This window comes from Hesperophylax consimilis, chromosome 19 (assembly GCF_061612785.1).
Source record: "Hesperophylax consimilis isolate HC1 chromosome 19, BYU_Hcon_1.0, whole genome shotgun sequence".
Lineage (NCBI taxonomy): Eukaryota > Metazoa > Arthropoda > Insecta > Trichoptera > Limnephilidae > Hesperophylax > Hesperophylax consimilis.
Window position 1 is genome coordinate 9,421,084 of NC_142854.1, and position 26,598 is coordinate 9,447,681.

Below are 26,598 nucleotides of genomic sequence, written 5' to 3' on the forward strand. Positions count from 1 at the left end.
AGATGGAAGTGATATTATTATCAAAAAATGTAGACAAGAGCAATAACTACTGCACTGGCTAGGCAGAGAATAAAATATATATATTTTTTATTATTTCGTACAGTGGCAACACTACTAATACTACCATTTCCATAGATGCGAGGGAACAACTATGGAGTAGTGATGAGCAGAATCAAAACATTAACATGATAAAAATATTTTAATCGAAACATCAAAAGAATCGAATGATTAATCGATTTTATTGCTCGGAGTTCAGCGGGAGCAGTAGCTGCGGACAGGACAGATGACAGAGGATAGGGGTTGATTGGTGGCACACACAAAGTATGGTACATTGGTATGGCAACATTTTGGTAGGTAAGTACCTACTGCATTTGCAAAAAATTTGCAAAACCGGTGTTTTCACACTGGCAATGATAATTAGTGTTTACTTGCAGAAAGCAACGCATTGATCGTAATACTATTATAATGATGTGCATGACTATTGATTTGAATGCGTTTCATATAACGTTAAATTTATAACATCTACATTTAAACTGAATGAATAGTACACATAAATTTCTTACCGTTAAGTTATTCTTCAAAAGAAGAAATTGTGAAAATATTTCATCCCCACGAACATAAAAACCTGGACACCAAAACGATTCCGAATAAAATATTTAAATATCGGACCTATGCATCTTCCACAACAAGTACATACATAACCTTAAAATACATTTAACCTTAAGATTCTCTATGGAGCGCCCTCGGGGTAATTTTTTTTTACAAAAGCGGCAATATGAAAATGATCAATTTATGTTTATTAATAACCTTGACAACTTATCATAACTCAGATTGCCATTTTTTGCACACACTAAATGCACGGGCGTCGTAAATACCAATCTTAAATATGAATGAATTGTTTACATATTCTTAGTTTTTTCGGTTTGTAGATAATATCCTAATTAAACATTTGACAATTAGCAAAGAATGAATACGTAATCCCAGTTCCCAGTAGATATCAAATCATATTAGGTAGTACGTATAGTATATAACACAATGTACCATGGGAATAATATCTCGTTCGTCAAGCAATCCGAGATATTTTTCTCGGAGATGAGAATCGATTTACGTTTTCGAGTAAATTTTCACCTTTGACGTGACTGTTTAGATATCGATTAATTCTGATCAATGACGTGACGGCTGTGGTTTCGAATTATTTTCGACAGAATCGATTCCTTGTTCGTTGACGTTTCAAAACTATTGTCTCGGACTGTGTAATGATTTTTGACAAAATCGATTTGTCCATGATAATGAATCGAAATATTTCAATGGTCAAAAAGATCGAGTAAATTATCGATGATAATTACTCGATCCCATTGCCCATCGCTAGTATGGAGTAACTGATATATCTATGATATATGGCAATTGGCAATCTATGGGAACAACTGTCAAAACTGTGAAATTACGTTTTTAAGTAATTGTATTTTTTAACACACTGTAAAGATGTTGGCAGGCTTAGGAAGTAGTGCCGGTATACCTGACAAAGCTTGGCAACCTCCAGTAGCCATTTTGGAAACAACGTAAAGTACAAACATAATTCATAACAAACACCAAACTGAACTATTCTTAACTTAACCTAACCAATTTGTTTGTATATATTTTCAGTATGGGGGATATAACTGTAGAAATGTACTGGAACCATGCTCCGAACACCTGCAGAAATTTCATGGAACTCGTACGAAGGGGGTACTTCACTAATACTAAGTTCCACAGGTAAATTCATAATTTTTTTAAAAGAAAGATGAACACTCCGCGGTTATAAATAACCTGATTTGAATTCCTCCTGTAGCATCATTATGAGCGAAAGGTGTTTCTTGTGCAATGATAGAGGACTTTGCTAGCAGACTAATCGAATCCACGATGCCTGGATGGGAACCGGACGCATTTATCAACTCGGCCACTAACCGGTCATATTATCGCATTCTGTTTCCATTCCGTTTGTTCTCCTGACGCTCTTCTATCCAGCTTTAATATATATATAGGGTTGCCAGATGTCCAGTTTTGGACAGTATGGTTTTTTAAACGGCTGTCCTGTCTAGAAATATTTGGAAAATCGGACAATAGAAGGTCCGGTTTTATTGAAAATACGCGATATTATATTAATACCGAGGAAGACATGGCACGATCAAGTGAATCAGTTACTCGAGTCGGGCCATGTCAAGAGTAAGAATAATAGAAGAGTATGTATGAGACGATGTATGAATGTGAATGAGGCAAGAAGTGTGTGCCTAGACCGAGTTGTTTGGCGGTCTGTCTCTGTGCCTACCCCTGCGGAGAAACGGCGTGATGGTTAGTTAGTTATGTGTTTTCTTCAATTTAAATGTCAGTTGCACTGAATATAAAGATACAATTTCAGGCAATAAATGATTATTAAAAGCAGTAGCATCTAGTGCCAAATATGTTAAAAAGTGATTTTTTACTTACCAATAGCAATAACAAATATAAGTTTTAATGTTTACTAAGCGTTTCATTGTGTTCACTCCCAGTAATTTGCTTCGTTTGATCTGGCTAAAATCAAAGGGGTTTATAATTATCAAAGGACCGCTTAATTTTTCGACAAATTGTACAAAAAAAAATCAACCTTTGATAAAAAATCTAATTTTTTTCTGGACCATCTGGCAACCCTAAATGTATACCATATTAGTTTCCCTTTCTTAATCTTGTTCATTTTTATTTCTAGAATAATCCGAGACTTCATGATACAGGGCGGCGACCCAACTGGCACGGGTCGCGGTGGCGCATCCATCTACGGGCAGAAGTTCCCCGACGAGATCCATGAGGATCTGAAGCACACAGGCGCTGGCATCCTGTCCATGGCCAACTCGGGGCCCGACTCAAACGGCTCCCAGTTCTTCATCACGCTCGGGCCGACCCAGTGGCTGGACGGGAAGCACACTATCTTCGGCCGTGTACAGACAGGCATGGCTGTGGTCAAACGGATCGGACTGGTTGAATGCGACAACAACGACAAGCCGGTGGACGATGTCAAGATTATCAAGTCCGCTATACCAAAACTGTCAGGTTTTTGAATTGGGCAATAATAATATAGATAATAAGCGAGTGCCCGAAAAACAGATAGCACGCATTTTGGCTAATGCCACCGTGCCATGAGGTAGTGTGCATCGAGATATGATAATAAATATATAGGAACATGCAATACATAGATAAATGTGTAAAATATATGGACATGGCACGAGGCGTGCATTGTGTGGCTGCATTATGCGCTTGCTCGATGAAAAATGTCGGGACGAAGCTATTGATGCGCAGACTGGAATTTTTATAATACATTTTATAAAATTAAATTAATTCAAATACGCAATAAAGAATTTTTATTATCTATGTTGTATAGAAACCCCCTTACAAATAAAAGTTTTAAATTTTACCCAACTGATAAACAACTGTTTACTCTGTATTAATGGATGTTTTTTAGTTGTGTAAAATTGAAAACAAGTTTATTAGTAAGGCTGATAGTCTTTATTTTTTTTATTTAATTTAACACAGAAATACAATAATATCAGTACATATAATACATCAGTAGGTACAGCTAATTATTTTTGTTTTGATGCAGGAGGGAGAGGTTTTGAATATGTATATCGAAAAGGTACGCACTAGTGGTGAGTAATATAAATAGTGCTATGGTTGTCACAGTGGAAAAGACGGTGAAGTCAAGTAGATTTATAATACTTAACATTTGAGGGCAGTCGAGTAGAAATCAGTGGTAGTTTTAGATTAGACTAATGTTTTGTAACAGATCATAAGTAAAATCACAGGTTGTCTTAACTTATATTGAACATATTTAAGAAACTTATTTTGTACTTTCTCCAAGCGGTTATACAACCAATATAATGCATTCTAAAAGGCTGTCAACTGTCTGCCTAAACATAAGATACTTGTAACAATATGGAAAGGAGAAGCAGAAGGCCTGATACCAGAAGACCTTTGAAAGGATAAAAATAATTGACTCAGGGTAACAAAGTCCTGTTTTGACTCTACCACTTTGCCGTCGTCTGTAAATTTGTTTGTGTGTTCCGTGACGGTAACCATGTTTGATAGTAACCTTTTTATTCTGCCAGAGCGTTACGACTGTTGCAAGCTGTCAATACGAAGTAATCAACATTATGCAAAGCCTACTATTCACAGGACAACTAGTTATTTTCACATTTTAACCATGAAAATTTCATTTCGTGTTTGTGTAATTTCAGGTGGCCAAAAAATAATAAACAGATTAATGATATTTTTTATCCTTATTCATGTTTAAATGCATATAGTATAATTAATAATATTTTTATTACATTAATTTATTTAGAAATATATAAACTTATTTTCAATACTTTTCACAGGCAAATGTACAAATAACTCAAATTTGATGGTAACGCAGGCGTTGGGATCTGTAGGTTAATGTGAAGTGGACGGTATCTGCTTGGGTTTAGCGTTGCTTTTCAATTTTAAATGCACCAATTTAATGTGCGTGCCCAGCGCAGATTGTTGTCTGAAAGTATCGGGACAGTGCGTACATTGAAAGGGCCGCTCTCCCGTATGTATTCGGATGTGGTCATTTAAGATGCGTCTAGAAGAGAAAGCTTTATCGCAAACGGTGCACGCAAACTTCTTAGGAGGTATGAACCCTTGGTGCTTTCGCTTGATGTGGAACAACAAGGACTTCTGCGATGGGTAACGAGCGCCACATGTCTCACAAACATGGGTCGGACCTTCCCCATGCCGCGCTCCAACATGATGCAACAGATCTCTGTTTGAGATGAAAGCACTGGGACAAACGCTACATTTATATTTCAAAGCGTCGGGATTTCGATGACTCGCTGTGTACTTCAAATGGCTGTATAGATTAGTGGCGGTTTTAAAGTGGCGGTCACACTCTATACAGTAATGCGTCGGAAGATTCTTATGCCTGTCTTGATGCGCTTCGAATCGCTTGGGTGAATAGAATCCTTTCGAACAAACGGGACATATAAATGTGGGCACTCCGCTATGACTGAGTATGTGTTCTTTGAATGTGACTTTTGTATCATATTCTTTTCCGCAAGTATCGCATTTGAATCGTCGCCCCGTGCCGTGGTGGAGTCTCGTGTGGTTCTTTAGACTCTTGTACGAAGTATATCCCTTTCCGCATTCGGAACATTTGATATTGATTGTGTGCCCCACGAGATGGTTTTTGAATGAGTTCTTGTAGTAGAATCGCTTGTCGCAAAGATCACAGATGAGTCGTAGGGCGTGCGTCGTTCGATGATTGTTCAATTTGTCCGGCTGCTGAAAGCGTAAGGAACAAATTGGACATACGTGCGGACCGTTCGATTGGCAATGTTTCGTCATGTGGTTGTCTAAAACGTGTTGGCTGTAAAAACTGACGATGCACAGTTTACATTTAAAAGGGGACTTTATGTAAGACTCTTGGCTGGCTCTATCTTCCCGCTCCTTTAACTGTTCTTCGAGAGTGAGCAGGACCTCGCTAGCTCTGTCAACCTGTTCTAATATTTGCCGAGGTATGTCCAGATCTTCCTTCCTGATCTTTTTGGACTTTTTTTTACGCCTTAGGGTTTTGGTTGTATTTTTAGAATAACGTTTTTTATCATTATCAAATTCATCCTTTTTTATTGGAATTTTTAATTCAACCATGTTATTAGCTTTGTCTAAGACGCTGTGCGTATATCTGACGTCTTCTGTTTCTAACAAATGTAAATTGTTGTCTAAACTATCTGAAAATTCGCAACTCTTTTGATCCATTTCCAATTCGGAATTAAAATCGCCGACAAATGCAACCGTTCTCATTCCAAAATCTTCATACAAATCAGGTTCCGATTTGACATCAGGATCGATTAGGCATTCATACATTGTGATTATTTTATTTCTATCCGGTTTTGTGCCTCTATTGATGGAAGTAACTTCGATCGTGCTCTCAATACTCAAACACAATGTGTTGGAAAAAGATGGTTCATTATCCAAACCTAAAATATGTTTTTCCTGTGTGAAATAACTTCCCTCTTGGTGAGAAGAATACTCGCTGAGTTCAATCTCTGCTCGTGAGCACATGTCTCTAAACTGTGAAATCTTCTTCAGTGTATGACAGCATCGAAAGCATATACAAAATTCTGTATTTCCAATAGCATTTCCAGTCAGAAGTTGCAGAATATAGCTGTAGCTTTTGCCAGACAACAACCCATTGACTTCGGTGGCTAAGCAACACCGGCACACTCTAAGATCACCCATTTTGATGTCATTGATACCGTATCCAATAATATTAAAGTCCCTCAGTTAATCTATTATTAACGACCGTACGAAAGTTATACTGGAGAATGAATATCCATTATAATAAATGTTCTGCATTTCAGATACTCATAATTAAGAAGCCGAATATTGAAATGAACATCAATAGCGAAGGAATTTTCAATTCACATTTCATGCAGAAATTGTTCGATATTACAGCTGACAGCTGACAGTTCGTCGTTCTGGTAATATCTATGCTTTTTATTTACTGTAACGTTAGGCGTTATAATATATATTTTTTTAGCCATGCGCTTCTCTCACTGTCTAAGAAATAGAGTAAGTACTAAACACAAAGAGACCTGTAAAATATTTACTATAATGCAAATATTTCTATTAATGGAAACACTGAAACCATACGTTTTTTGTATGAACAACTGTCAAAAGCAGTGAAAAAAAGGGGTGGTATTTCTATAGTCAAAAGTATTTATAATAAAACTTACATTCAAACGTTTTTGATTGTTTTGAAATAAGTAAAAAAAATACTGTCTTAATAAGAAGACGAAAAAAAGAGATCAAATGGATCATTTGAGAGTTTGTCGCTGTTGTTTATCGACCGAAGCCGACGAAATGTCATCATGCAAAAGTAGTGCTCAAATTCTACAGATTCTGACTGGTTATAACCCAAAACTAGTGGCGTTCTGGCTCTGCTACAGGTGCAAGCACTCCGTGAAGAAGATCTCTCGATTCAGGGACATGTGTCTGCAAGCCGACTCTGCCCTCAGGGAATATTCCACTTTGATGGACAAAAAACAGGGCAAAAGCTATTTTTTGGAAGAAAAAAATAAACTTAATCCTGGCAATGAACCATCCTTTTCTAATACTCTCTGCTTGAATGTGAGGATCGAAAAAGTCAACAGTCCTGTCGCGATCGTTTCGTTTAATCGCGCTTCTGAGCTGCAGAAAAATTTCACAAAAAACATTACTAGTCATACAAAGGGAACTTAAAATTGACATCTCACCAGAACTAGATTTAAAAAAAGAATTTAAACCAAATGAAACTAAATTCGTAAATTCAAATTCAGAATTTGTAATAGATAACACAAAAGATTCTTGTTCTGGCAATTATTTCGAAACGGTTGAAAATAAATGTCAACCGACAGAAGAATCGGTAATGCCCATTGATATGATTGAGATAGAAGTTCCGATTAAACAAGAGTTAATAGATGATAGTGAAGAAGAAACGGAAATAGATTTGAGTGATGGGCTGGTAGAATCAAATTCAAAACAAAAAAAATATAGGAATATTGCGCGACAACCTAAGACTAGCTTGATTTCCAGAGAGATATTTGAACATGTGGAAAAGGCCGGCGAAGTTGTGCTTTCAATAGAAGAACAATTGAAAGAAAAACACGACAGATCTAAAGAAGAGTCGTATGTAAAGGCTCTATTTAAATGCCAACTTTGCATTCTCACATTCCACAATTAGGCTGCTTTAAATAATCACATGAAGAAGCATTGCGAGTCATTCGGCTCGCACGAATGTCCAATATGCTCCATCCGCTTCCCAGAGTTTGACCAGTTATACCGCCACCGAATCAAGCACTCCTTGCGACTGATCTGTGATCTGTGCAACAAGCGGCTATCGTCTAAAGAAGCGTTTAAGGTCCATCTCGTAGCGCACACGGTCGATTACCCGTGCCCCGTTTGCGGGAAGCGATACAGTGTCCGCAAGAGTCTCCAATGCCACATCAGACACAAGCACGGCCCGGGGCTAAAATACAGATGCGATACTTGTGGGAAAGGTTACGCAAATAGGTCCACATTCGCCGAACACGTTCAAAGTCACAGCGGGGTGCCATTACACACGTGTCCCATCTGCTCTAAAACTTACTTCTTAACTTCCAGTTACGAAAGTCACAGGTTAACACCAGTGGCGGTTCGTGGTTTTTTTAACAGGGGGTTCAGAAATTCAAGAGAAGATAAACATATCTAATTAAAATTTACTTACTGTTGTCCTTCGTCAAATAGTCGAATACGGCAGCAGTCACACAACTTAAATAAAGTTAGTGGGAGGGGTACCTACATATTATTGTTTTTAAATCACTTTACCTAGACACAATTATTAGATAATGAGAAAAGTTTTATAGGAATTAAATTGTTTAATGTTTTTATAGCACTCAATGTAGGTACGTTGCTAATTATTATTGTTTTTTAGAGAAGAATAATTTCGTAGAATATATAATAGATATTTTAAAACATCAAAAAAACAAATAAAGGTGGCACGAAATAAATTTAAAAATAGGTAGTAGATTTACAAATGCCATAAGCAAACGGTTGGAGAAATGCAGAAACAAGAAAACAAAAATATGTACAAAAATGACTACAAAGTTAAATACCATAATATAACATAAAAAAATAACACTTAACTTGCATCCCTATGGTTCAAAGGTTAAACGTCGGCCGCGAAGTTCTCGGGTTTCTTCGGTTACATTCGTCAATGTTCGGAGGTCACGTGATATCACAACGCGTGTTCGGCGCACACAATTTGTCTTATTTTTGCAAAGAAAGACCAAATGTTGTATATATCACCGTCATAGGGTCTGTACCGGCTAAGATTATTTTGTATGGAGAGTTTGGCGCGGATTTTAACTCGCACAAATTTGGAATAGGTATCGTATTTTTCGGTGGCGCGGGTTTTGAAGGCGAAATTTTAATAGCGTGCTATCTATAATGTGCTTATATTATTATAAAACAAGGATGTTTTATTTTCTCATATTTTTAATGGGGGTTCGCCGCACAAACGCACTTTAGAGAAAACCGCCACTGGTTAACACACAAAGAAGCCGTGGCGTTTGCGCATTACTGCGTCGAATGCAATCTACATTTTAAAACTGCTTCCTTATTAGGGCAACACTTGAAGAATTCTTCGGCGCATTGTGACCAGTCCGCCTTCAAGCATAGATGTTCTCTGTGCCCACGCGGTTACAAGAGCGCGTGCCATCTCTCTGCGCACATGATAGCGCAACACAACCAGGGCCCCGCACACATTTGTAAAACTTGCGGTAAAAGCTATTCCTCGCAGCGGAATCTTCTAAACCACATCAAAATTAAGCACGATGGATATAAGCCGCCTAAGATCTTTGCCTGTCCCATGTGCGAGAAGAAATTCTCAAGTAGAAAGATTGTAAGAGATCACATACGTACACATACTGGGGAACGCCCATTCAAATGTACACAGTGTCCGAGTGCATTCAAGACGTCCACTACTTTGGCTACGCACGTCAAGTTGGTACATTTAAAACTTGGTCGCAATGTTAGCAAAAGGCCAAAAGCGCCTGATATAAAATTAACAAGTGAATCTGATACTAGTTTGGATTCCACAAACACTATGTGAGATAAATTTTCAGAAAAGTCATTTTGGAATTGAAATATAATGGCAATAGATAAATAAATTCAATATGGCTTGGTGATCTTCCATCATCGCTAAAACAACTTGTCCTATATAAAGATGTATAAGGTTTCAAAAGTTTACTTTCATGCTTACCAAGACCATTCTCGACATATATTTTGCTTCCAATTACTGAAAGAAACCTAATGTTTTTTATACATACTGTATAAAACACAATTAATTCATATTTCATAACTGGCATGCTTTTGATGGAATACACAATTTAATCAAACGCGATTAAAAATGCTCCTTAGTTGATCTCCACCAAAAAATTATGTTTATTTTAACTATTGGTAGCTTTAATTTCTCATATTTTTGGCTCATAAAAGCTAAATTAATAGGAGAGGTGGTAATATTTTTTAATATATTTCATGCCTGGAGAAAAACTTTGTGCATTTTAAAATTAATTAAATTTTACTTTTGTTACTAATAATAATTGGATATTGCATGATCCTGCTGCTCGTAAACAGTCTTAAAATAGACAGTGTGGTCACCATGTTCTTTGAATCTTGTTCATACTGGGAGTGAAAAAACGTAGAGGTATTTTTTTCTAGCTAATGACAATTTATCAAAATTCTCACTTCAACAGTAAAGTTGACTTTGGCTAGAAAATGACTGGAACTTATCCACCCCCAATGGCATTATAGATTATTTTTGAAGTGCGGGCTTGGGCTCAAAAACGAGCAATCTGAAAATATCTTTGCTGGGCGTTTAATACCTAATTCAATACTTCATTTGTGTGAAAAAATTGAAATTTGAGTGCAAAAACACATTTTCAAGCAGGAAAATAAAAGGAGAAATCCATTTCTTTTATTTATTGTTTACATTAATAATCATTATTAATTTAACAAATATTATTTGGAGGTCCGCCTTATTTTCTTCTTCGAAATTGGTTTTTTCGCTCTCCTGTAAAATTAAAAAATGTTCACATTGGAGATATTAATTATGGGTTCGAGTCCTAAATGTAAATGTATCTTTTTCTGATTTTTCTGTTTCAGATTCGTTTTGGAATCACTAATATTGTCTTCAATAATTAAATATTACAATTTGAGGTTTTACTCATTAAGTATTCCAAAAAATAAATATTCATCCTAGACTTGCAGAAAAGTCAATAAATGTCGCACATTAAAATAAAAATAATATATGTTTATCTAAAGACACTGTCTAGATTCCATTTAGTTCAGGTTGAATCTTGCGATCATACATAAAGATAGTTGCCCATAAAAATGTGCGATGAGAAAAATGAAGACAATGTTGGTAGTTCTTATTCGAAGTATGATACAGTTAAATATGACCGAAGGAGAAAGGGTCCCCATTAGCTCAGCAATGCCCCGGCAAGGCAAGGGTCCTGGGTTCAAGTCTTAGATGTGACCATATCTATTTCTTTTTCAGATTTTCATTTAGGAATCGTTAATATTATCTTCAATAATTAAATATTAATTATGCACCCGGCGACGGTAATATTATCAGATCAGTTGTGTGCTAATGATGCGGTGAATGAAGCAAGAAGTGTATGTGACAAGAACGAGTTGTCAAGTCATTTTTGTGTAATATTGTATTTCAAGCAGTAAAATACATTTTTCTGATTAACAAACATTTCAACGTATACAATATGAACGAAAAAGAAAAGTTATCCGAATATTACCGAGAGAATTGGGTTTTTAACTGTCACATATTGTAATAATTAAATTATATAATATATACTATTAGTTTCTACATGTATAAGGAAACTCATAGTACAAGTGGGAAACTGTGGAATCTATATCATATTTTGAGTCGATTTTTTGGTAAAACTATTTTTAATTTGAGCTTTTGTTTTCGAGTAAATCGAGTTCAAAATTGGAATTTTTTTGAATGTTTAAAAAAATCATTCACTAGGGGGTTACTATCAGCTGTTTAAACCTTTTAAAATGCATCAAAGTGTAGATCCAACTCCAAAAATTGTAACCCTTTAGTTGACAGAAAAAAATATATATATATGTATATAGTATATATAAATTGAAAAGCTCAGATCGAAACAAAAAGGTGCTCTATGTGATGTGATGTGAATTCACCAGTTTCCTGCTTGCACTACGAGTTTCTCGACACTATGATAACTAACCGTGTAGCTATAATATCACTTATAGGAAAAGATTCTTATTCTTCTGAATAACTAGATTTCTAGCAGAATTAAATTAACAATGAAAAGGCGATTTTTTCACCCAGACAAGACAGTATAATTTATTTTATAAATATTTATTACATTGATTAAGATGCTTAGGTTTAGTTTGACGGTAGTAGAAAAATATTATAAAAGTGAAATGTGAAAGATTTGTGGAAAATCAATGCACGTCACCATGTAGTCATAACATCCTTTGGAATTCAACACCTTCATTCCAAGAAATCTGTTATTGAAAAAAGCGACTTACACTGATTTGCTTCTGAACCTCCCATACATTTGTTACACTTCATACTTCTAAGACATTAATTTTCATTGCAGTTCACTATTTGAAAGTTTTTATATGGAATTGTCATTTATAATATTTCCATCCGATGTGTGTTATCCAACCTCCGATATGATTACAATGTTGATACGATGTAGAATGATACCAACGTATAAATTACAACTAAAATAATCATTATGATTTACAAAATGGTTAGGTTGCTGGTTAATAAAAAAAAAAAAAACTAAAGATCAATAAAACAGCAACAGCAATAATACAATAATACTGGTGACTATTGCACTACATAGCAACAACTGACAAAACGTTGTTATTGATAGGTACCTAGTTGAAGTTTCTGTTGGTGAATTTTATCTGACGATTTAAAAGCCCGGTTGGGCGTAAAACCAAATAAAATAAAATATTTGAGAAAGAAATGCTTGTGGCAAACAGGTGAGTTGTTCTTATATTAAGTTGCTTGCAGATATTAGCAACATAACATGCAATGCAACAGATTACCATAGTATGTAACTTGCTGTCAGCACAAACTGCGCACTGAACAAGCAGGTGACGCACTGTGATCTGTCAATTCTAGGTTTTTCGACAAACACAAAAAGATTGTTCACAATTTCGCAGTTGCAATGAGATTGAATCATGGAATTTTTTCATAAGTTGGTGTACTATTGTAGCACAGAATGTTAGCTGTAGGTGCAAGTTTAGTGCAAGCAATGTGTCCACATATGCAAGCGTTGCGACCGTTGTTGCATCTGTACGTGGCTTTACAGTGCACCGTCGTGTTCTGTTGTTTTTGGCCAAAAACAGATACATGATGACACTGCACCGAATTCAAGAAGCAATGGCCCTGATAATATGCTAACGTCTGGAATTCGCTGGATGTAGTGATGGGTAAATTGCCAAGAATTTATTTTCAGGGAATATTGTGGGAATTTTCATCCAAATGGTGAAATCCCCAGACTAACCAATGAGGTTGTCTCCTACAATGAAATTTCATGTTATTTACAAATATATCATATTAATAGCACGCTGAGGACAGAACTTTTAGAATTTTTGGAAAATACCAAATGGTATCGAAGATATAAGCCGTCAAAATGTTGATATTTGCGGCCGGCAGATAAGCTTGTGATGTCAGGGGTACGTACAATGTTTAGCGCAGCAGTACTACAGCACTGCCATTCGAACGATGAATTGCGTCTGGTGTTACGTCAAGAGACACGATTGTATTTGTTTTCAGTTCAATTTAAAAGCAAATAACTTTGTCATTTTTGGAGATATCAAAAAACTAATTGTAATTCCGTTATTAACTCGTTAAATATAATACATTTTCATCACAAAAGATAACCTCATTCGAAAAAATTTTCTATATTAGGTCGCGGAATATTCCCGGGTGCACATCACTAGCTGGATGTCAGCAAATTTGATAAATCTAGATTATTGAACCCCAAAAATCTATTCTACATCAGTATCAAAATTGTGATCAGTCGCTCGCACTTAAAACTACGGACCAGGCCCACGTGAGACTGCATCAGTGACTCTCTCCCTTCTTGCCCGCCACGCGTTTGAAGTCTGTCATGTTGGTGGTGCAGATGGGCGACCCGTAGAAGGCAAGGTGCTCAATCTGCGTGCTGTCCGCCCCCGACTGGTTGTCCTTGATGAACACCTGGATGTCCTGGACATTCTGGAACTTGACGAAGCGAAGGGGAACCGGCCTGCCATCCAGCTCTTGACTCGTTAACCTGCAACACATTTTCAATGGTTTGCTTATTTGACTAAACTATGCTTAATTCTGTTTTTACTCTGAACCGTTCCACCATAAATAATTTTTTTTAGACAATTTTAGGGTTAATAAACTATTAAAGTCGGGTCTACGCTTCGACTCTTTTTAAAAGACAATAAACAGCTAAAGTAACTCTGTAGCGACCAAATATTTTGTATTTGATAAAAAAATATTCGAAACTTCAGACTAGATTTATTCGAAAACGAAAGCTCAGATCAAAAAAAATTATACCACAAAATGGACTCCAAATATGATTCTCCAGTTTCCCCTGTGCATACACAACCTTTGGTGGCTCTTTGGGTAAAGCATACATAATATGGGGTGAAAATATCCTTACGTGACTTCTTGGACAGGCTGGTTGGAAGTGGCCATGTCGAAGTCCAGGGTTCTCGGCTGGTTGATGAACAGCTTCAGGGTCTTGGGACCCTCAGCTGCCGGGGCTTTGATTTTCAGAGAATGGATCTTCACCGCCTGATGGGGAAAAAGTACTAATAATTTACAAGTTTAACAAAATGACAATGCAATTTAGAATCTAATGTAAAACAGCTTCAAATTATTATTGATCTGTAAGTTTGCAAGTTATCAAGTTGACCAGAGTTGTAATTGGTAACATGTTTCCTGGTTCCACAAAATGAAGCATCAGGTTTCATTAAGCACTATTCTCATCAAGGCGGTACATTGGGCAATTTTGTAATGCAGTGGTAAATGAAAAAACAGCAATATAGACGGAAAGGTGTTGCATTTCCTACAGCTATTGATTGGAGAGTGGATATACATTAGCGGTACAAGTGGCTGGGGGTAAAGCGCACTTCTTAACTTCGGGAGGCAATTCTACACGATAATATGATTAAAAAAGACAAATAACTTTTCAGGTAAAAAAGTTAAATTGTTTATAAAGTTTTATGCTGTAGTATTTCAAATTTCTGTATTCAAATAAAGTATGTTTTGTTTGTTGTATGTGTAATTGTTTAAAAGATTTATCATCTTACTAATTAGATTCTTATAAGCCAGTACAACGTTGGTATAGTAAAGCTGGCCTTAAGCCTGGTTTAAGACCATTTTAACCATATAAACGTCGTTATCAATTAAGTTTTCCGTCATTCCGACCTTACGCGTAGCGTAATATTTCCACCGTGTTTATAAGAAAGTTAGTGATTTATGTTCGCTGTGTTGGTTGGTAATTCTAATGTTACGTTTTTGTATATGTAAATAGGTACGATTTTGTAAAAGAGTTTTTTAAAAGTCATGCAGATTTTCAAAATATGGCGGGTACTTTGAGTAAAATTTTTGTGATGGCTTTTTGTGTTATGATTAGTTATCAAAACCAGCAGCATCTAGCTAAAAATGTATCTGTTTAGCAGAACTTACTTGGTTGAATGTAATGGAGATGATGAGTTGTTCATCACAGTCACTCTCCAAATACCCTCCGGTGGCTGAGAGAGCGTTCAGCATCGGGTGTTCATCCGATTCATTCAGGCATTCGCACTGACCTTTGGTTATGAAGGTGGCAAGATCCATCTGTTGGTGGAAAGGGAAACTAAATCATCAAATTGCAAAAACCTGCCAAATCGCACTACAATTACTATTCTTTGAAGATATTTTCTTTTACCTTGTTGGACATAGGAGTGAAAATTCAGAACCGTGCGCATTTACTTGAGGTGTTTTGTTCAAATATCAGGATAAAAACCATGTTTTAATTTTTTTTGCATTTGTTTTCTGTTTACCAGATTATCTTATTATTTATATTTATTTTGTGTTTATATCAAAACTATAAACACCTCTTACCTCCATTTTCAGAGACAACTGCCAAAAAATATGTTTATATGGATATACACGGTGTCCGGAAACTCGTAGTACAAGCGGGAAACTGGAGAATCTACACCACATGGGGAACCCAAAAAAACATAAAGTTTTTTGATTTGAGCATTTTCAAAAAAAAAAAAAAAAAACCAAAAAAATATATTTTTCGGCTATTTTAGGGTTAAAGTTTTTTCTGGTGTTTGGGGTTGAATAACAGATGTTTTAACCCTGCAGAGCAGAAATATTTTATGATTACACCGGGTTAAATGAAGGGTGATTTCAAAATAATGCTTCAAATCCGAGTTTCTTCATTTGTTTTACTTTCAAATAGTTTTAATTAGTTGGGTACTTTGATCTTCAGTAATAATTTATAAGAATTTGATTAAAAAAAAAAAAAAAAAATCAACTTCAAACTCGATTTACTCGATAACGAAAGCTCAAATAAAAAAAACATATACTACAAAATCGACTCCAAATGTGATGTAGATTCACCAGTTTCCCGCTTGTACTACGAGTTTCCGGACACCCTGTATAAGCTGGTTTTATTATTTCTACATATACCTGAATGCATAACCTACAAGAAAAACGACAATGAAAAGGTGTTTTCAAAGAAATAGTGACCTTTATACTACTTTTAAAACTAATATATTTTTATTATTTTTTTGGTAAACTATTTTTGCAACACCATTTTATGTAAATGAATTTTGACATTCATATACAAATTATTTTGTAAGCTGTCATAGAAGCTACATTCAAACAGAATCTACAATGACATTAGCGCAAGATTTTTTCCTTCATTTTTTAAAGCATAAGGGTTAAAATTCCATTGTAAAAAGCTCCAGCGTGGACGGTAGTGCAGCTCACTCATGTGCGCTCGAAAAACCGTCCACTGGTTAAAAGATTCTGAGAATCTGACAATATTTGAATTCTCTCTACTACCATCATTATAAGCGGAGTAGAATACTATCTAGGAGAGGAATTGAACTAACAATGCCTGGGTGAGAACCAGACGCATTTGTCAACTCAGACACTATCTTAGCAGTAAGCAGATGGGTGGACGCGTTCTCCCGGATTCAGGAAGGTTCCAAATAGTTTGAGTCTTGATTACAACCTAATATGTGCTATTTGCTGTGTGATTTTTTTAAATCATATTGTTTGAATAAATATCATTAAATTACTCACAGCAGTCGAATACTACTTACATGTATCGAAATTGATTAATTTATTTATTGTTATTAAGTTTAATTTGTAGAACTCCATTTTATTTTATTTATTTATTTATTTATTTTTTATTTTTTTTTTTTTTTTTTAAATAAAATAAAAAAAATAAGAAATTGATTAAATTTACAAAGGGACTTTTGAGCAAAGCAGTCACGGCAGCCAAGTAATTATCAAATAATAGGTGTAATGTATCAAATGGTAGATAATAAATCAAATTCTTGAATTCACTACTTACATTGGACAACAGATTTACGGTCTGTCTAAACTCTTAAATTTTACTACTTGAGTCTTTAATGAAGATCAGCTTAAGATGGCTTCGTTGTTTGCAGAATTTGTGTTGTTTATGAATCATTTTGAATTACACCAGTACAACCACTTCAACTCTAATGTAAACTATTATAATTCATGTAAGTCACGTCAATATCGTTTGCTTGCGAAACTTTAAAATGAAACATTATGTAAACTTATACACGTAATATAAAACTCAAATTTTAACTTTTCATATGAATCATCTCTAGCATGTCATGAATTGCAATTGAATACACCATTTTTTTAAGTATAACTTCAAGGGCGCTACAGAATTAAAGAGGTTGTACTGTATAAAGGAAATGAATATAAAATCATATGTAAAATTTTGTCAGTAAAAAATTTAAGTAAACAATAAAATAATATACTTGTAAAATATTTATTGCAACAGAAAATTAAAATACACAAACATAAATAAGAATAAATAAAATGACAACAAATAAAATGCAATTTAATAAATAGATAATTGATTTGTGGAAAGGACGGAGAAATTAAATGGATTTTTTGAGGGGAAGGCAGGAATTGGGCAAAATTAATTCTTCTACCGGTTGAACTTCATTCAAAATTTCATTGCAAAGCATTGCCACATCTTTGGAATTTTTCTGAAAGGTTTGATACAGAAATTTAGCAAACAATGGGTTCTACCAACACCATACACATATAATATTGTATAATTTAGAGCGTGCAGAATCATGCACGCTGCGTTGGAATAAAAAGCATGGAATTGAAAGACACTGAACGCAAAGATAAAAATGGCCAGAAATTTGATAACGAGATTTCATAATCAATCTGACAAAATACTGAAGCATTTTCATATATAGACAACACGGTAAGCTTTTAGCGCTAAGTAAACAAGAAATGTATTGTGTACCATGAATGCAATTAAGGATGTAGTGAAGAAACTATTCTAACCTTTGCAGACAATTAAACCAAGCCGTTGGCAGATATCGAGAGTGATGCCAGAGTTTTCAATTTCATCGCTTTCATTTCCATTCTTCGTCTCTTCCTTCTAAATCAAATGAGAAACTGTTTTAATGAAAATTCAGTTTCTGTTTACTGAATGAACAACTCTTATATAATATTGAATTAAATAATACAGAACTCTCTCAGTAATCCGCCGCTCAATTATACGACAACTAGTATAATCCGCGCTTATTTTTACTAGTTGAAAGCGCAAAGTATATCAAACTCCGTAGTCCGCAGCGTTCAGTTAATGTAACGCTGTCTAGCTTGCTAGAGCTGACCATTTTACCACCAGGGTTCAATATTGTTGTTTTATGACATTTCCGTTGGTCCTCAGTGTATTCTAGCAACTTTCGCGTGTGTTTCTGTAAGTTTTGTTCTAGCAAAAGTAAAAACAGTAACACCTTAACTTTAAACCAAAAATGTAAATTTTATAAAAAATCAGTAGCGGTGTTTGTTTGTTTTTACGAAACACATACCTGTTTTAATTTTCAGCACTATAATCAGCCGCTTTCACTAATTAGACCCTAGCCCGGTTTTTGGGGTGGCGGATTAGTAAGAGTCTGTATTTAATTGAAACAAAATGACTACACTAATCTACTTCTATTGTGGCATTGAGAGTGTATGTGACATTGATATGCAATATATTATAATGACAAGCACTGTAAATACCAATCAATTCACCAATTGGAGGCCAAAATAAGACAGTTTCACAAGTAATTTTACTAAATATAATATGACAAATAAAAATATTGTTAATTACCTGAATGACACGAAAAATCAAATAAAATGGAGTTAAAAACCGTGACAAATAATACAAAATGACTAATACTAAACAATTTGCGGGAAACATAAATAATACATAAAAAAATAAGAAACATCAAGGGGAAGCCATATCTAACAATACAGACAAAATGGGTAACATCAATTCAACTGCTCCGAATTCTAACAGGTCAGCCAAAGTTAATAAAATTACATGAAATCAATTTGAATTCTCGCTCTACACTCTCGGCAAGACTTACAAGAAGAAGCCTGAGATATAGGACATAGCCGTGGATGGAGTAACACGTGAAAGATGCCATACAGTGAACTACAATACCAGTATTTTTTTTTGTAAATGTCAATTTCATAGTTAAAATAATTTTCGAAGTTTTAATTTTTCGGGTCTGCCAAAATATACAAAATCTATGAACGTGACCAGTCTCAAAAAGCCTACTTTTTTTTTCAATGCGTGCTGTATTTTGTATGGGAGTCGAGACGTTTTTTACTCTCAAGATTACCCACTTTTAATTTTACGTATCACCTGATAAACAATTTAGCAGTGTTTAAAAACCTGCATTACTTCGAAAGAAAAATGCATTGTAGACCATAGATTACATTACTCACGTAGACTGGTTGTGATGTCAGAATCAGATTCAGTCATACTAACCAAACGGTGTGTTTTAATGTGATGGTGTTTTATTCATTTTTAAATGGGTATTTACAAATTCTACATATAATAAAACAGAATACGCTAAATGAATATATATAATTTATATTTTTTTTGCTGTAATATTTCTCACTGTAGTTCCTTGTGACACAGCACTAACTAACAATGTCCAATGTATCAATCTAAACCGAAGTGTAGAGCAGGCATAGAGGCTGTTAACAGGTACAACTGATTACTCGTAAGATGCAATCGCCTTAGCGTGAGTAACAGTATGCTTAATACGTGATAGTCATCACACATCATCAATATACTCGGCCACTAATCTGAATAATGAGTGCATTACCTTCCTCATTCACACTAAGGCGTAGTTGTTTCGCAGAAATTCAAATGTAACATTGTTGTGAAATGGCCATTCTGCGCCATTTTGTTTTTTTTTTAATTTGAAAGGTCCCCGTTAAAGGCTGATTCTAGGTGCATTTCAACTGTCTATCAAATTGTAATAAGCTAACAAGCTTAACCACATGATAGATGTATTCTTCTGTTGGTCACGATTTGTTCAAAGGCTGAAACAGACTTAGAATCGACATTTAACGGGAACTGTCAAAACACAAAATGGTGCTGAATGGCCATTTGATGACTTTGGCATATGTGAATTTGTCCGAAACAACTGGGCGAAAGCCGATTACAAGGATCACTACTTCTATATTATGAAAAGCTTCCATAGCATCATTAGATTCAGCATATAATAATAGCGAGAGTTGACAGTTTAATTGGGAGCAGTCCAATCATTACAACATGACGGGGGGGTGGGAGGACGGGATGCCATTAGTGAATGTTTGATTGATCGGGATGGATTGTTTGTTTAAGGATTAGGACAAGACACATTGGCGTTGGCGACTCACATGCCCAGCCACGGCACCTTCGTCCTCCGCTCCGTCGTCTGAGCCGTAGTGCTGCTGCACCTTGCTCTCCAGCGTGGCGGAGTCGGCACCCTGAAGCCTGTCGATCTTTGTCTGCAACAGAGAATTACATGACTCATTAACATTCATACATTCTTTGTCAGAAAGTTGAGTCATAAAATGGACTTTATTACAGAGTTTTTACCTCAATGCTGAGGAATATAACCCCCACTCTCACTCCAATAAGGAATTTATTTATGAAAGTTCACCTTCTAACTTATATATCTGTATTTTTGTACAAATGCCGATTTCATATTTAAAATAATTTTCAAAGTTTGCATTTTTTAAATCCTGCCAAAACAATTGAAATCTGAAGGGGTATGAGTGATGTCGTACGTACCTCAGTTTTGACAATTAACATTGAGATCAATCCCACTTGAATCAGTGTGAAATCAACGATTCCATACTACTACAATAATAATATTCTATTACCTACGTACTAATATTTAGACTTCACAGCTCCAACATTTTAAAACCTTTATAATAAATATTGTTTTGTGTAGCCGATAAATTTGTCTTAGGAAGCCTAAAATCATTGCAGCTTCTCGTAGGATAGCCATGGACTGTACCATTAATGCTAACACTTTTATGGGGAATAATTCTCGAAATGGGGAATATTCTCGAAATGGGGAATTTTTTCGAAATGGGGAATATTCTCTAAATAGGGAATATTCTCAAAATGAAGAATATTGTGGGAATTTTCAAAATGAGGAAATCTCCCTACTAACTAATGAGGTTGTCTCTTCCAACAAAACAAGTCATATACAAATGCATATTAATTAAAGCATGCTGAAGACAGAACTATTAGAAATTTTGGAATATACTGGAGTATAATATACTGCCTGCAGTACTGCCATTTAAATTATGAATTATACTGTATTGTGTCTTGAATGATGTCACAAGACACAATTGTATACGTTTAGGCTCAAAACTAATTGTGTTGTCTTTATAAACTCATTAAAAACAACTCATTCAGAATCAATACAAATTCCTAACCTGGGGAATATTTCCAGGTGCACATATCACTAGTTGGGGTAATCAAATATCACAGGCATCTGGAACTATGGTGCCCTCCACCATTCACACAACGCGGGACCATGGGATCACGAGGAGTGGAGGAACCTTGTCCACTAGGGAGGGTCGGCTAATCGACCGTGTGGTGACCGTGTTTACCTTGTTCCTGTAGAAGAGGAAGGTGGGCATGGCGCTGATGCCCTGCGCAGCGGCCGTGTCGGCGCACTTGTCCACGTCCACCTTCAAGAACACAGCTCGCGGGAACTTGGCCGGCAGCTGTTCGAAGAAGGGGGCGATGCGCTGGCAAGGGGGGCACCTAGACAACAAGGTCACAATCAGATCACAGCATGTATACAAAGGAAAACTTTTTGCAAAAAACAAATGACAAAACATTTATTGGCCCCAAACCTATTAACACTTGGGGGGTATTTCACTATGTCGGGCTAAATATCTGACTAGCTATCCGTTGGCTGGCTTTATACATCAGAATAACTTCGTTATTCAACGGCGACCGTTTCACCATTGTTTCCGAGCTTCCGGATAGATAACACTCGAAATAGTCTGGCAACATCGCAAAATGTTTGCTGTTACCCCATCTACTGCCACGGCTGTCATGCGTCACAGTCCGCACACCGCGAAGTGTGCATTTTTTTGGTTATGTTATGTTGATTATCAGGTCATTTTAGATAGATTCGTGTCGAATTAATACATTGTTTCTTATTTTGAACACAATCAAATAATTCAGGATGGATCATACAAGCATTCAAATTCATTCAACAAAATTCGACTCACTTCTACGCTGTCAAACTCGGAATGTTTTGACGCCATCTTTGATTCGAGAAATAGCGCCTAACGTGAGGTTCGAGCACTGATTAGTCAAATCGAACTTTAACCTGAGCGTTAGCGTTATTCAGATATAGTGAAAACGAAAAAATAACTAATCCGCGGATTAGTGCTTAGTCAGAACAGAATCAGAGATAGTGAAATACCCCCTTAGTGTGCCAACTGAACTAACTAACCATCACGCCGTTTCTCCGCAGGGGTAGGTAGAGAGGACGGACCGCCAAACAACTCGGTCTTGGCACGCACTCCTTGCCTCATTCACATTCATACATACTCTTCATGTGATCCGTGAAGTTTCATTAAAACACATACATTGTCAAGGTTAATGAATACCTCAGAAACGGTCAGCATTGTACAGGATAAGAAATACCTCTGAACAGATTATTCCAAGAGTGATATACAAAATAGTATCTAGTGGGTGTGTGGAAAACACAAGTCAATAACAATTGAAAAAAGAAGTTTGTTTAGTTTGTCATAATTTCATGAATAGTGCACTGATTCCAGCATAACAAATACTGTTTAAATTATTCTTTTTTTTAAACATATTTTGTTTACAAGACAAGGTTTTTATGCAAAGCACAGAGGATAACAAATGATTATAAACAATGATTACTATCCTGAAATAAAAATAGAAAAATCTTCTAAGAAAAAATAAATGCCGCCGGCGGGAATTGAACCCACACCCTTCTGATTGCCCATTTCAGGCTAATAATTTGTTATCTTTTGTAGTTTGCGTAAAAACTTTGTCTTGTAAAAATAAGTTTATCTTTAAAACAAAATTATAATAATAATATTTGTCAAAATATTTACCCAATAAATGAAGGTATAATATATTTCGACACCACCTAGTAGGAAATTTAGTATTTAACAATGATTTTCCTACAAAATTAAAGTTGGTTGTTTTCAGGTGAAATTTTTTATTTAAAAACTAGCTGTACCTCGTCACAAGTTATGTTGCTCAGTCTGTCTGTGCATATAGAGAAACAATAGCGCAAGTTGCTTTCAAGTCCAATGGATGGCGCTGTTTTTCAAAAATAGCATGTTTGTCCAACAGATGGCGCTGTTTTTAAAAAAAAAAATGTTTTTACTTGACACGGGTGACATATTATTATCAATATAATATAGGTATATAAAAACACATTCGTATTCGAACGCAACTTTCGGAGATTTAAGATTTTGAACAAACGAACATTTACATTTTTATTTATATAGATAGATAGATTAGCCTTCAAAACAGTTACATTAATTGAAACACAAAAAACTCTAGCTTATTTTGTATGAGCGCACTGGACAGCCACAAATATAAATTGCCTGTGTGTGTGTAGCCTAAATTTTAATCTAATCGTTCCTATAACGCGGATCACGAAAAAAGCTCAAAAGTGGTACCCGGGATCAGCGTCTTCTAGGAAAAAAAATGTCATGAGTGGGGCTCATAAACGGCTGATAGTGTTACAGTAATTAAAATGCGCGGGTGTTAAGATGATAAGATATAAAATAACCAATTTAAAACCTGACTGGTTACAAAAGCTTTGTTTAATGTCCTAAATCCTGTATCTAAATTCCGCCAAAAACAATTCGATAATGTTAATAGTGTTAATCTCAAGTGACCTACCAGGTAAGTATTGTACTGTATATTTTCTCCATAAATAGTTAAGTAAGAACATAGATTATAAGTTTGTACAGCGCCCTTGAGGTGATTTTGCACAAAAACGGCGCTATACAAGTCATCCAATTATTATTATTATTATTATTATTTAATCTTGTCGAATTTCGCTGCACGCTTAATACACAAAAAACATATAAATAGCACTTGGTTTCGACTTAATTTCTACGAAGATGCATCAAAGTTCCATCTTTTCTCAATCAAAGTTAAGTTTTGGAGGTTAGGAAATACGCATAAATTATTAAAATATCCGTAAATTAAACCCTAAAAACCTATTTTGTGCATATTTACTCAAACCCCCGACTTAGTTGTCTCCATTAGACATTTAAGTTAAAATCAAGTGTTGTTTTTTAAAGAGCCTTTGCAATTTGCATGCAGCGGAATTCGACAAATTACCAAGCTATATTAACAAACAAAAAATAAGTATATTTAAATTAATTAAGCAAGATGCAGAAAAGACATGAAGATATTACACAAAGACAAAATGATGATTTGCAAAAATATATATTTTTTATGTGATGTGATGAAAAGTTGAAATACAATACAAAGTTGAAAGCCATTTTGAGGTATATTTTGCAGTTTTTAATTGAAGGAAATAGTTGGTCTTGACTTAAATTTTAAAAATCTACGTAGGTGTCAGTGAATGTGTAAGGTTAGAATACATTACCACGTAGCGGTGAAGTCGACCACCACCAGTTTGGTTCCGGCGCTGGCCATTTCGGCCTGGAAGTGGCCCTCATTGTTAATAACTGTGGCGAGTCCCATTTTGCGGTGATATAATTCAAATACCAAATTGCAGAAACAACTGAACAGAATATCAGAATCCGTCAAAACTCCAGAGACAAATTCTATACTCAGACAATTCGATGACAGGCAACAAATCTAGAACCGGTCCTGCCATATAATAAAACAATTGTGTTGTCTTTTACAGTACTGCCATAATCAAGTATCATAATTAGTACTGCTTTTTTGATTGAGAGTTGGTTTCATGATATAACTAAAGCAGACCCGTGAAAAATTACGGGTTAATCTTTATTGCATACTAACGTCTCGTCATAACATGCATTGACGGAAAATTGAATGCAACAACATCTAGAATCTATTCCGTTAATTTCACTAGCGAGGACTATGAGAAGGATCTGAGAGCCGAGATGGAGCCGAGCTATTGGGTCTTCCAGCTAGAAGGGTAAGACCCATAGACATATGAATATTAGTAGACCTGGCCTAAGTGATTAAAAGCGTATTATCCCCACTCCCCATACCGGTTCCATTGAGCCGGCTGGGCTCGCATATGGCCTCAAGTGAAATTTGAAAACGTGACGTCATCATTCTTGTGCGAACTATGGTCGAGGCATCATCGGTTCATTTTACGAAATAACACGGCAAAATGTTGACTTGTTCTATGAAAACTTGTAAAAATAGATGTGAAAAAGAGAATAAACCCAATTGTCGTATTACATTCCATAAGTAAGCATTATTTTACTTTATTTTAAGCTTATTCACACCGTATTATATGGATCAGTTTTAGAAACATATACTATCACATCACAATGTAGCGATTCTCAAGTGTGCTCATCGTTGTTTACTGGGGTAAGTAAATTATGAGACATTTGTAAAAGTGTCTTAACTAAATACTCTGAAACTAACTACGACTCTGAAAATAGAAGCTGCCTTACTTTGCCGAATTTGGACTTCGCAAATTAGTTCATAACGTGGCGAGTAATTTGCGCTCCCATGTAGAAATGTCTATTCATTCAAAAGCAGATTTTACTTTTAAGAACTAAATGGTGATATTATAATGCGAGATGCCTATTTACTGTCAGATTGATTTATTGACGAATCACAGTCAGCCTTACTCCCTTAGTTCTTCAACAGTTGATTTTACCCCTCGCCATTATCTTCTCGTCTATTAATTCCTATGTCTGTGGTAAGACCCAAATAATATAATGTAACATTTTTTAACATTAACTCCACACACGAGGCCATGAGGAAAATAATTTTCCTTAGGGCCTATGTTTTCTTTGAGTATGCTGTATGGAGGGTTTTTTTAGAAAGGAAGGAGTGAACACGGATCTTGAAGAGACCAATGATATAACACAGAGGCAGACAAATCTTTCCAAGCTGTTTAACTCAAGATAAATATTAACCGTGTAAAAATGTATAATGAGTTTTTCAAATGAATATAGTTCTTTATAATATCGACTTTTATAGTAATATTATTGTACGCAATCATTGCATAAAAATTATCGCTTATGTGCCCAATGTAAAAGCCCTATGGGCGTATAATTGTTCATTTTTTATAAATAGATAAATGAGACTTTCAACATGAAAATTTTAATGTCTACAAAAGCAATATAAAAAGCGCTGATAATCTCGATTTTACATCATCAATGTGTAAGTAACACTAAAAATATTCCTGGGATTTTTCCCTTATCTTCCGAACACCAGCTTTAATAATTAGTATAATTACCAACGTGTC

At 35.4% G+C, this 26,598-nt stretch overlaps 3 protein-coding genes and 1 long non-coding RNA gene across 4 annotated transcripts; 1 reads left to right on the forward strand and 3 right to left on the reverse strand.

Moving 5' to 3' along the window:
• Positions 1–1,380: 1,380 nt before the first annotated feature.
• Positions 1,381–3,363, forward strand: Cypl (peptidyl-prolyl cis-trans isomerase-like 1 Cypl). Its single transcript, XM_089643120.1, has 3 exons — positions 1,381–1,559; positions 1,645–1,752; positions 2,720–3,363. The coding sequence occupies exons 1-3, from the start codon at positions 1,483–1,485 to the stop codon at positions 3,066–3,068; spliced, it is 534 nt and encodes a 177-aa protein (XP_089499246.1). The 5' UTR covers positions 1,381–1,482; the 3' UTR covers positions 3,069–3,363.
• Positions 3,364–3,428: 65 nt separating this feature from the next.
• LOC149414772 (uncharacterized) lies at positions 3,429–6,490 on the reverse strand. The gene has a single exon (XM_089643118.1). It carries the CDS (start codon positions 6,259–6,261, stop codon positions 4,435–4,437), a length of 1,827 nt encoding a protein of 608 aa, XP_089499244.1. The 5' UTR covers positions 6,262–6,490; the 3' UTR covers positions 3,429–4,434.
• A 4,065-nt stretch (positions 6,491–10,555) lies between these two features.
• Txl (Thioredoxin-like) lies at positions 10,556–24,997 on the reverse strand. Its single transcript, XM_089643119.1, has 6 exons — positions 24,787–24,997; positions 21,773–21,929; positions 20,543–20,653; positions 15,290–15,439; positions 14,259–14,392; positions 10,556–13,880 (listed from the first exon to the last, which is right to left on the reverse strand). Exons 1-6 carry the CDS (start codon positions 24,882–24,884, stop codon positions 13,670–13,672), a joined length of 861 nt encoding a protein of 286 aa, XP_089499245.1. The 5' UTR covers positions 24,885–24,997; the 3' UTR covers positions 10,556–13,669.
• LOC149414774 (uncharacterized) lies at positions 17,614–20,535 on the reverse strand. The gene is made up of 2 exons (XR_016303869.1): positions 18,161–20,535; positions 17,614–17,850 (listed from the first exon to the last, which is right to left on the reverse strand). It is a non-coding gene; the product is annotated as an uncharacterized LOC149414774 (long non-coding RNA).
• Positions 24,998–26,598: the final 1,601 nt, after the last annotated feature.